Source organism: Macaca fascicularis, chromosome 1 (assembly GCF_037993035.2).
Source record: "Macaca fascicularis isolate 582-1 chromosome 1, T2T-MFA8v1.1".
NCBI classification, from domain to species: Eukaryota; Metazoa; Chordata; class Mammalia; order Primates; family Cercopithecidae; genus Macaca; species Macaca fascicularis.
Window position 1 is genome coordinate 16,081,633 of NC_088375.1, and position 12,027 is coordinate 16,093,659.

The following is a 12,027-nucleotide window of genomic DNA, read 5'->3' on the forward strand; positions in this document are numbered from 1 at the left end:
GTTCCCACCCCAAGGCCTTGGATATGATCTTCTGTCTGCCTGTAAAACCCTTCTCTCAGTTATCTGCGCTGAGTTCCCCCCGACCTCCTTCAGCTCTCTACTCAGACATCCCAGGGAGGCCTTCTCTGACCCCCTATTTAAAATAGTTATTCCCACCCTGTCATTCCAGTCCTTTTTTTGCTTTATTATTTTTTTGCCTGTCTTCTTTAGCTTAAACTGATAAGCTATACAAGGACAGGGATTTTATATATTTTTTTCATTACTATATTCACAGTGCATTGGGTACACTCAATATTTGGTGAATAAATTATTCACTAGCTCATCAATTTATTTATTTGTTTGTGTGTTTACTGAATTTCTACCTGCCAGGCATTGCCCTTAGGGAGCTCACAATCTAGTAAAAATAATAGGAACAACTACCATTTTTGTGTGGTGACTAATCACTTTGCATATGCCATTTGATTTCATCTTTATAATAGCCTATTTTACAGATGAGGAAACAAGCTTGCACCAGTTAAATAAATGGACTAAAGTCAAGTAGCTAGTATGTACTACCGTTTTCAAAACCTGTTTGTCAACTACTGCCTCCCACTGAAATGATGTTCTTCTGTGTTGACATTTAGCTCATAGCTCCATAAACATTTTTAAATGGTTTAAATATATTTTCTACAAAGACTCAGAATGAATGTGCGTGAATAAGAGAGTTCATGATTATGAGAATTATGACTTCTTTGGGGGACTTATTTGAGAATAAACAAATTTCCTGATTCCTCAACTCCCTTCAGCCTCTTCCCTTCTGATGAAGCCATGGGGAAATCCATTGAAGCGAACATTCTAGCATGCGTTCTCATCAAACTTCCTTCATGTTTGTGCTCGGCCAGGAACCTACTGCCAGCAGAGGGAGGTGGAAGCCATCATGGAGGGCGATGAGGATGACAGAGGCTGCTGCTGCTGCAAACCAGGCCACTTGCCCCACCTGCTGTCCTGCAATGCTGCCTTTCACCTCCGCTGGCTCACCTGGGAAATCACGCGGACCCAGTACATCCTGGAGGGCTACAGCATCCTGGACAACAACGCGGCCACCATGCTGCAGGTGTTTGACCTCCGAAGGATCCTCATCCGCTACTACATCAAGGTATTGCTCTGTTTCCCAAACACCTGTCTAAAGCAGAAATGCTAGGATGGTACAGGAAGCTCCGAAAGAGCTCTGTCGAAAACTAAATTTTGAGCCTCTCATCCTCAGCTTCCGAATCGGAAGCCCAGCCATCTGGGGAACTGTCACTTTTGGAAAAGTCCTAGAGGGCTTTGCCTTAACCTGAGATTTGTGCCCTGGTCATATCCTAAGCTTAGGCACCAATAGGCAGTTCGTTTTCTTATCTAGGTTTTCTTTGTCTCTTCCAGCACAGCATGATTTGCTTGTCCTGATGATGAGGACAAATTTAAATATCCTAGAACTATTACTAAGCCTCCATGTTTGAGTTATAAGAGTCAGATTAGATGCTCTGCACAGTGTCCACTTTAGAACCAGAATTATATTTTAAGTTCATAAGGAGAACTCAAAAAGTAGCTAAACCATCCAGTCAGAATCGGCTGTGACGGCCTTTCCTCCTAACTCACATGGAGAATAACATATTTTTTCAGTTGCTCAGTGCCTACCTCTGCCCAATCTGTATTCAACCTCAGAAATCATGGCAGTTTGGAGTAAGTCTCCTGGAAAACAAGTGTGGGACCTGCCTGAGGATGTGTAGTGTTCATCGGGGCTGAGGTGTTTTCCGAAGGGGAAGGGGCAGGCGAGGGCCGTGTGGCGGAGGAGATCTTTGCTGTGGGTCCTGTGCTGGAGGTCTGGGGGGACTTGGCATGGTGGAAATCCTGGATGGCCCACAGGTATGCGTCACATCTTAATGCTATTCAAAAAGAGGAAGCTCATCCATCGGAGACCACAAAGGCCCCTGCCAGCGTGCTGAGGCAGGTGGTCCAGCAGAAATGAGGAAACACAGAATGAAAAGATAACATGGCACCTAAAGTTTTAACCAGCTAACAAACAAAGGGCATTGAGAAATTTGGAATACATTCAGGCATGGTGGCTCACGCCTGTAATCCCAGAGCTTTGGGAGGCCAAGGCAGCAGCAGGATTGTTTGAGCCCAGGAGTCCAAGACCAGCCTAGGCAACATAACAAGACCCCATCTCTACAAAAAATAAAAATAAAAATTAGCTAGATATGGGGTGCACACCTGTAGTCCCAGCTTCTCAGGAGGCCGAGGCAGGAGAATTGCCTGAGTCTAGGAGTTTGAGGCTGCAGTGGGCTGTGATTGCACCACTGCACTCCAGCCTGGGTAATGGGGATTCCCAAAATCCACAATAGCTGCTGAAGCTACGTGGAAACAGAAGATAGTCAGGGGGTAAGTAACTCTTAGATCTCATCCCCCTAGGCGATTGCTACACAAAATGTTTGCAAAACCGTTTTCTGTGGCAGCATATTTACAACAGATTTAGCCGTTTGTGCTTGCCATCTTTGTGTGTGCTAGAGATGCAAAACATTATATTCAAATTTCATACAAAACTACACATGTTTTGTCCAACCTAATGTAAATGGGGGAAGATTTGGGAAGCATACCAGGGAGTTATGGCCTATCTTCTGTTTCTAAACTCTAGGCAAACTCAATATACCAGTTGTGTTAGATTTGGCAGTGAGCCATGAAATAAGAGTGGCATGCATGTTAGAGGCTTATTTCTCTCGGACTTTGAGATGGTTGATCATCAACCATCTTCCAAAATTTCAGTTCCACAATTTAAGTTACAGGCTTTAAGGGATAGAGGAAAGGACACAGAAAATGAAGACCAAGCACACGCACCAGCTGTCTGTTAAAGAGGTTCTAGGAAGCTGCTACAGCATCCTCCCCACTGTATCCTGTCAGCCGGAACATTGTCACATGCCACCTGGAAGAGGGTCTGGAAAGTGTACTTTGGGTGGCCATGAGCCCGGAATGAAATTGTACCTTCACGGAAGAAGGAGAAAGCAGATGATAAATGGTAACTAGCCATCTCTGTTTTCTCCCTCAACAAGGAAAGTGTCGCTTGAGTATTTCCTTTCGTTTTCAGGAGGCAGGATGGGGTGGTTGCATGAACAGCTAGATCCAGGGACTGAGTAAACAAGAGGACTCACAGGCCAGTGAAGCAAGTGGCTGGAAGGGGGCAGCAAGGACTAACAGTGTAGGTCTGGACAGGCCGTGTAGATAAGCCCTGGAGTTGACATCTTCCTGTTGCCTCAAGAATTAGACTAGACTCTTTCATCTGCTACCCTGAGAACTCCACTGTTGCTACTGGCTGTGTTTCCCACCCCTCTTCCCCCATCTCTCACTGTTTTGTGTACACACTGTGCACACACTACCTGTGCTCCCTGCCCCACACGCTTGCACACTGTTCACTCCTCCTGTAGGGACCCTCCTCTCCCTCCCACATGCCCGCACCTTCTCCTCCAACCTCAGTTCCAACAGCTCTTCCTCACCAGCTGGCTGCTCAGTGCTTTCCTGCCCTTCAGGGCCATGGCCGACATTCACCTCCCCTTCCTCTGCAAACCTCTTCTGCTTCACTTTATGGTAATTCCCTAAACAGAGAAGTCACACTTGAGTCCTCTTTGGGTCCTCAGAGCTCTGTTTGATGACCTATATATTGCATGGCCCAATTTGGTTTTTTGTACTAAATGAACAAAGGTTCCAGGGAACATAGATTTGGAGTCTGGGCCATACAGTCTGGACAGAAGAGATCCTAATTCAGGCAAGGGTCTGGTGGCTTGCTACAGGCACAGGTGGTGGGAACGGGGTTCAATATTGAGCCACATCCCTGTCTTTCCATGAACCAGACATGTGGACAGGCCCGACCCATCACCATGGGGCCAGCAGATCACCGTGAGTGGGAGAGAAGGGAGGAGTAGTGAGAGTGAGATGCCCTGTCTCGGTCCATCCTCCCTGGACTAACCCTGTTGGTTTTTACAGAGGCCTTGGGGGTTCCATGACTGGACCAGCTTTTTGATGCCTTCTTTCCTTGGATGGCTAGTTGATACTCACCTTTCTTTTTCCTAACTGCTGGAAATGGGCCTCCCAGTCCCCTAGATGATTTCTAAGATGACAGTTTGCCATTGGACAAATCCAGGATCATGTGCAAATGGAAGGGGGCTCAAAAGGGCCCCCCAGAACCTGCTGGGTAATAGCTGGCTTGTGGGGAAACAATGCCTTCCACTCTGTTTTTTAAGAAAGGAGAGTGAAGGCAAAATGGGAGTTGTAGGTAGGCTAGGAGAGACAGGCAGTGCACAGGTGTGCTACCTATCATGGCGCCTCTCACAAGCCAGAGCCAGGGCAAACCTGGAACAGACTCCCCTCCTCCCTCGTGAGCTGAATAATTACACATCCCCATGTCCTACCCACACATTCAAATGTCATGGGCCTGGGCTGGGACCCAAGGACTTTTTTTTTTTTTTGAGACGGAGCCTCACTCTATTGCCCAGACTGGAGTGCAATGGCGTGATCTCGGCTCACTGCAACCTCCACCTCCTGGGACACAAGGACTTATATTGTTTAATAAGTTTCCTAAGTGATTTGATATACAACTAGGCTTTGGAGCTACTACAGACATCATTGTGCCCCACAGAAACAAGAATTTTCTTAACTCCCAAGTCAGCACTCAGGATGGGGCTGAGATTTTTGGGCAGATGGGGCCTCACGGTGCCCTCATGTTTAATTCACTTTGGTACTGCCGGGCCTATCCTGCGAGGTTGCCTCCAAATACAGGACTCAGTGCTTTCCTGCCATTCAGCAAGGGGTGGCTCGGAACCTGCACTCATTCCCCGCTGCAGCTAGTTAAGGGAAATTTCAGGAGGGCTAACTGCCTATTAGAACAGAAGAAACAGCATTTTGGGGTTAAAAAAAATTATTTTCTTCTTTGGTATGGTTGCTGGGTGAACAAAGTTGCCTTTGTAGCTCTGAATTACTTAAAGTTTCAAGAGTTTGATTTCATTCCTTTATTATTTTCTTACTGGAAAGGCAAATTAAAAGGAAGAAAAATTTGAAATAATTCCTTTACTACAAAAGGATTTTTAAAAAATATCCTAATAAACTGGGTCAGTTCCCCCACCCTCTATGAATATATTTGAAATCATTTCCTTCCTGGCGACTTGAGGTTTTCCCTCGTGCCTCCTCCATCTCTCTTCAATTTATTAGTGTTTAAAACCCTCCTAGCAGTCAAGGAATCTGCCGCTTTCTGTGTGGGCCTGGCTCTCCTGCTGCCATTGTTTCCAGGCAGTTCTTTTAGAGAGGAGACCTGCTTATCACTGGCCTTGCAGAAACAAGCCCGACAGGTTGGTTTGCCTGCCAGGCCCCCCTTCCTAGAATGAGTTGTCTGAAAGAATATGCCGATCTACAATTAAAACGAGGAACCAGGAGAATCCCTGCTGGAGGAGCCAGATATCATGAATTTATTCAGAGGGGCCCTGCCTTCAGCACAGTCTAGGTTTACCGCATCAATTCATTGTCAGTGCCCCAACTTATCAGTTTTACTTAGTGTTGTATCCACTTCCTCCTGACAGATTCTGAAAGATTTTACAGTGTTCATTGACTATGTCTCCATGACAGAAGTTCTGCCTAAATTAAATGGAGATAGGGTATGACTTGCAAGCATTTGGGGTGGTTCTGTTTTCTCCTGGTGAGAAGTGTCGGTGCAGTGATTTAGAAAGCTGAGCATCAAGCTGGGTTCTGTTCTGAAGTCAGCACTGCAGGGTTTTGCCAGACGGAGAGGAGGAAGTGTTAACCTCTGGAATTCAAAGTCCTCATTAACTATTCTGACTTCATCGATTGTGGGGTTAATTCCTCCCTAGCAATGAATGAAAACATACACTTTTCTCTTTCAGTCTTTGTTTGTTATTCCTATCTGGTATGTGATTAGGCCATATTGGGGAAAAACTAGACCAGATGTTCACTAGAGCTAGATATTTAGAGAAACCAAATTTCTTTCTTCCCTTTGTAACGCTCAGCTGAGAAGCGGTGCTCGTGGACATGGGCATCGTTACTCTCTTTTGCTTGCAACTTTGGGCCGACGACTTAAACTGTCTTTAAATGATCCAGCCAGCAAGGAGACAAGAGAAAACCCTCCAGATTCAAAGTTTCTATTTGTGAATATCAGACGTGCACTCTGGTGACCACCACAGACACAACGGGTCTCCTGTCCCCTAATGCCATCCCCGTTCCCTCGCCCCTCTGCCTCAACCTCTCCTGGGCTACTGCTACTGCTGCCACTGCCTGCCTCCCCTCTGAGTCCCACGCTCATCCTGCTTGCTGGGTAGGTAAGTCACAGATGTCAAAGACATGACTGTTTTTCCACCTATACACATATCAACGGGCCAGGCCATGTGCTAAGTTCCTCATATACATTGTCTCATTCTAAACCTCAGCACAGCCATGCAACGTGGGCATCATTAGCATGTCTTTCTTTCCCACCTCTGCCTTCCTTGACCTCTTCCTCCATCACTCCCTCTCTTCCTTCCTCCTTATGTCGAAGGCCTCCCTGAGGCCGGGATGGTTATCGCGGGGTGTTACAGAGGATGGGAGAACAGGCACGCCACTGAATTCTAGTTATTATCTGCAGATTTCATTTTTCCACTTCCTCATTTTTGGGACAGGTAGACTGTAGAGTGTAATAGAAGATGTGCCCAAAAGAAGGAAGAGCATAAGCCATGAACCACAGATGAACCTCCCCAAAGTCCAGGCTGTCCTTGGTCCTCACAGCAGAGAGCCTAAGTCATGTGTTTGCAGTTGTTTAGTGGAAATCAAAGACTGTCTGTTCACCTGCTGAAGTCCTAAAAAAAACCTTGAAACCAGATACCCAAGTAACCTGAGGCCTTGAGCTCTGGGTTTTATTTCCCAGCCAGACGGAGGGAAGAGCCAGAGAGGGAGGGTGGGGGCTCCCCTAGAAAAGGGTTTCTCAGCCCACTCTACTTACAGGTGTCAGTCACTGAAGACTTTGTTTCCATCCACCCAATATTCGTTTTCTGCTTTCTCATTTAAAAAGAGTATGTTTTTATAAACAGAGAAGAGCATCAATTAAGCGTTTGTTTATAACAGGAGCACACATCCCTGCCTCCTTGCGTCAAACACTGTGAGCCCTCCAGCCCCTCATGATTTCACGATGAGATGTGCAGCCTCGTTCCAGGGGTGCCCCTCAGCCTCAATAGCCCCAAGCACCACCTGCATTTTTCTGTTATAATGGAGCGGCAGAGGCGGTGCGTGCTGGCAGGGACTCCGCAGCAGCACATCCTGATCCAAGCCTATCAGGCTTGGATTTTCATTTCCTCTGTCCCATTTCAATTTCTTGAGGCCAGGTGCTAGCCTTTTTGATGGAGGAATTTATTCAAAAACTACAAAATGGCTTTCCACAAAGCTGTTACTCAGAATAATCAAGCCCAAGGGAGGCATTTTCCCCAAGTGGGACTCATAAGTACAGTGTCTGATTAAGAAGGAAACATGGGTTACTTGTGAACATATCACAGATGTCCACTGTCTGGGTGCTCAGGATTGTGTGAAGGTGACAACAATTTCACATCGTCAATACTTTCCATAAGAACTGTGTTGTTTTGACTGGGCACAGTGGATCACACCTGTAATCCTCGCACTTTGGGAGGCTGAGGCAGGGGTTCAAGACCAGACTGGGCAACAAGACCCTGTCTCTACAAAAATAAAAACTAAAATATTAGCCGGACATGGTGGCTTGTACCCGTAGCCCTAGTTACTCTAGAGGCTGAGGCAGGAGGATCGCTTGAGCCCAGGAGTTCAAGGCTTCAGTGAGCCATGACTGTGCCACTGCACTTCAGCCTGGACATCATAGAGAGACACTGCTATCTCAAAAAACAAACAAACAAACTGAAAACCCTGTTGTTTTAGTTCATTAAATACTCTTTTGTTAAGGCTCTGGAGGAAGGTCTATCCCAGTCTCTAAGCTGAAGCTAGTCTAGTACCCACCGAAGCCTACAGCAACCCCAGCAAACGGTGCTTCTGCGTGCTTCTCTCAGAAGGGATGGGGCTGACTGTCATTCTTCCTCATCACAGAAATTCTGTTCCGTTACATTCTGTTAGCATTACGTTCTTCTCACTTTCCTCTCCCCGAAGATAACCCTTAAGAGAGGACATTTTAGAAATGTCTCAAATGAGTTCTGTGCATTACACCCAGCGGAAAATACAAATGATACCACATGTAGGGATTTCATGTCTCTTAACTTTCCTGAGGTTGATTTACTTTCTAAGATTAAATTAATAAATAAAATCTTCCTGGCTTTAGAATAGCTGTAAGGGCTCAAAACCTTGCTTTTTCTCTGCAGAGTATAATATACTATATGGTAACGTCTCCCAAACTCCTCTCCTGGATCAAAAATGAGTCACTTCTGAAGTCCCTGCAACCCTTTGCCAAGTGGCATTACATTGAGCGTGACCTTGCAATGTTCAACATTAACATTGATGATGACTACGTCCCGTGTCTGCAGGGGATCACACGAGCTAGCTTCTGCAATGTTTATCTAGAATGGATTCAACACTGCGCACGGAAAACACAAGAGGTAGGTCAGGGAGGTGGGGACTGAGGCATGGACTGTAAGTTTAATAAAGAACAGTGTAATGCCCGTTCTTTCTTATATTCTATGGTAGACTTTTAACATAGAGGATAGAAAAAAAGCACTATTTGGATAGATGTTTATTGAAGGTAAGCAAAATTAAATAGGAGAATCAATATGGCATGTCTCCAATGAAGAACAGTTGAAGGGATAGATCCCTTTATGCAGTGCTCAGGGCCAGCGAAGTTTTAAGCCTCTATTATAACTTTTAAACATTTGAAGCTTCTTTGTTTAAAATTACATTTTGGGATTTCCCTACCAAGTCTATCTGTGCTGAAATCGGGGGGATTTACTGAACGTATTAAATCATGGACATGAAAATTCTATTTAGAATCAGATGGTCCAACTTAACTTCTGTCATCATTATTTTGTGTGTCTGTGCTGTTACTGTTTATGTGCTGAGAACACTTCTGGAAGTGAATCCTGCCTCTTAGAAATATAATCAAGAATTATGACAGTTTACAAAAAGAGGAGAAGGGGACAGGGGAGGAGGAGAAGGGGGAGGGAGCAAATGCAGGGAGCAGGTTTACTTTGCTTCTTAGGATTTGAAAAGCTGAGTCCACGGGTTGTTGTTGGAAAATGGGGATACAAGTTAGAAACAACTTCCTCAGCAGCTGATGCAGTATGTGGCATGTGCTAGAGAGAGTAAACCAAACCACAACGTTAGCCAAGTTCTGTGAATTTCTTATGGGTGATTAAAAACAGGTGGGAGAAGAAGCAGGTGGCAGAACCTGCTTTCTTCAGACCAACCACGAAGAAGGTGTGATAATAATCTTAACTCATGCCAGGCCTCTTTAAGCAGTTGAGATATTCAAAGAATTGATTGATGTTATCGGCTATAGCTCCATGATGGCTCTGTCCATTCCTCAAATGGTTCGTGAAATTATTTTATTTTCCTTGCAAAAGATATTTTGACTTTAAATTTCTCCTTCATCTCCCCACTCTCCCTTTTTTTCTTTTTTAAGCTGACTTTGGACAATTTTTTTTAAAAGACAGAGTCTCACTCTCCCTAGGCTGGAGTGCAGCAGAACGATCATAGCTTATTGCAGCCTCAGACTCCTGAGATCAAGTGATCCTCTTGTGTTAACCTCCCTGGTAGCTGGGACTAGAAGCACGTGCCACCATGCCTGGCTAATTTATTATTTTTATGTATTTATTTTTCGAGACGGAGTCTTGCTCTGTTGCTCAGGCTAGAGTGCAGTGGCGCAATCTCGGCTCACTGCAGCCTCTGCCCCACCGTGTTCCAGCGACTCTTCCTGCCTCAGCCTCCTGGGTAGCTGGGATTACAGGTGCACACCACCATGCCCGGCTAATTTTTGTATTTGTAGTAGAGGCAGGGTTTGGTTATGTTGACCAGACTGGTCTCGAACTCCTGACCTCAGGTGATCTGCCCACCTCGGCCTCCCAAAGTGCTGGGATTACAGGCATGAGCCACTGCACCTGGCCACCTGGCTAATATTTAAAGAATGTTTTATGGAGATGGGGTTTTGCTATGTTGCCCAAGATGGTCTTGAACTCCTGGGCTCAAGTGATCCTCCCATCTTGGCTTCCCAAAGTGCTGGGATTGCAGGTATGAGCCACCATGCCCAAGCTGAAAGATGCCTTTAATTTGGTTGTTGATTGTGGACTTACAGTCAAGCAGTCAACCCACAGGGCTCCTTGTTAGAGAACAGAGGACTCTCCTTCACACTGGATCCAAGTTCTTCTTCTCTCCCTGCTCGACCATGCCTCTCCTTTGCATTGGAGAGTGTTAAGGTGGGCACCCATTTGACTGTAATCACTGCCCATCTTTATGACCTGAAGTGCCATATTTCAAATCCCAGAAAAGCAGGTCATCAGCCCATGTTGTAGGCCCTTTTCTCTCCTAAAATAACTTTTCCATTTTTATTTATTTATTTATTTTTTCATGTCCAACCACAGCAGAAACTGCTCCAGGAAGCTGAGCGTTCCCTGTCTGTGAGGTCATCTTAGAGGGGACTGGATGACCACGTGGCTGACTTACAAAGCCACTGTCACTCTACATTTATGAGTCTGTGTTGGTACATATTGGAAACTGTGTGAAAGCTGAGTTCACTTCTTGCTCTTTCAGCCTTCAAAGACCCTGGACAGTGACGAGGACTCTCCCTTGGTGACCCTGTCCTTCGCCCTGTGCACCCTGGGGAGGAGAGCTCTGGGAACGGCCGCTCACAATATGGCCATCAGGTACCTGTGGGGAGAAGTTAGAATCTCTTAGGCACAGGCACCCACTTTTACATGTTTGACACATTTTGTCAATCATTTTCTTTATTTTGAAGCTGGACTTATTATACTATTTTCAGATAGTTCTTTTTATAATAAATTATGTTGGGCCTGCAAGAACATTTTTTTGATCACTGCTCTTTTGGAGTATTTGATTTGGAAATAGCATTCACATGGAAGAGTCAAGACCCAGGGATTCTGGGTATAGGACCTTCTTTGTTACAGAGGTCCTTGCAGATTTGCTGGGAAGATTCAATGAAATCATGCCTATGAAGTGCCTAGCCCGGTACCTAACAGAGTTGGTGCTCAATCAGTGTTAGTTCCCTTTCCGCTAATTGTCTTCATAAAAGAAAATCCTCACATGTGTGCTCTAGTCCAGACCCTGCTTCACCCCGTCTCCTTGGGGCGCTGTTGAATTGGATGCTCCTTCTGTTTTTCAAACCCTTTCTCTGTTGGGTCTCTCCCCTCAGTGGGCAAATAGCTCATGTCTGTCTTTTTAAAGAACAAAAACAAAATCGAACTCTGCTGGCTCTCTGGCACCCTGTGTCACTCAGGTGGTGGTGTCCACCAAAGAAAGAGTACTCATGCCAAACTGCTCTTAAAATTTCATCAGTCAGCTTCAAATCACCCAAATCAGCGGCCACTGCACAGATGTCCCCTTTTTCAGCACTATGGGCCGTGGTGCTGAACTCTGCCTGCCCACAAGGTGGAATCACCTTGATGAGTGGTTCTCAACCCCACGTGCGCATTACAATCTCCTGTCAGGCCTTTAAATATCCTGATTCCCAGGATATTTAATCAATTCTATCAGCACGTCTGTGGGTGGGACCACAAATTCCAAGTTTCAAAAGCTCCCAGGTGATGTCAATGGGCAGCCAAGCTTGAGAACACAAACCTAGGGAGCTTAGAGAAGAAAGGGTGCCTCTACGTAGCCTCCGCCCCATCCCCGGGATGTTTTCTACTTGAACTTGCTTCATTGTGTCTATATTATATTGTTGATGGTGCTCTGCAAAAGGGGTTCTTTTGATATTGACTTGAGTGAGTTTTGTGTCGTTCGGTGGGATTATAAGCTTGTTAAGGGCAAAACCCACCTGTCTATTTGTTTAGCAACCTTCACAGTTCTGGGCTGTCAGGTAACCAA

The 12,027-nt window shown here is 45.6% G+C and overlaps 1 protein-coding gene across 16 annotated transcripts in view; it reads left to right on the top strand.

Annotated features, from left to right (window-relative positions):
- The window catches only part of PCNX2 (pecanex 2), a 309,218-nt gene that overhangs the window by 263,525 nt on the left and 33,666 nt on the right, over nt 1-12,027 (top strand). For 15 of the 16 annotated variants that reach the window (XM_015440348.4, XM_005539760.4, XM_065545159.1 and 12 more), the window contains 3 exons: nt 882-1,135; nt 8,361-8,594; nt 10,738-10,850. In XM_015440348.4, the coding sequence (XP_015295834.3) occupies nt 882-1,135; nt 8,361-8,594; nt 10,738-10,850 (601 nt within the window). Of the gene's footprint in view, nt 1-881; nt 1,136-6,023; nt 6,333-8,360; nt 8,595-10,737; nt 10,851-12,027 lie in introns of all 16 variants that reach the window. The other variant, XR_012414710.1, reaches the window with a different exon arrangement.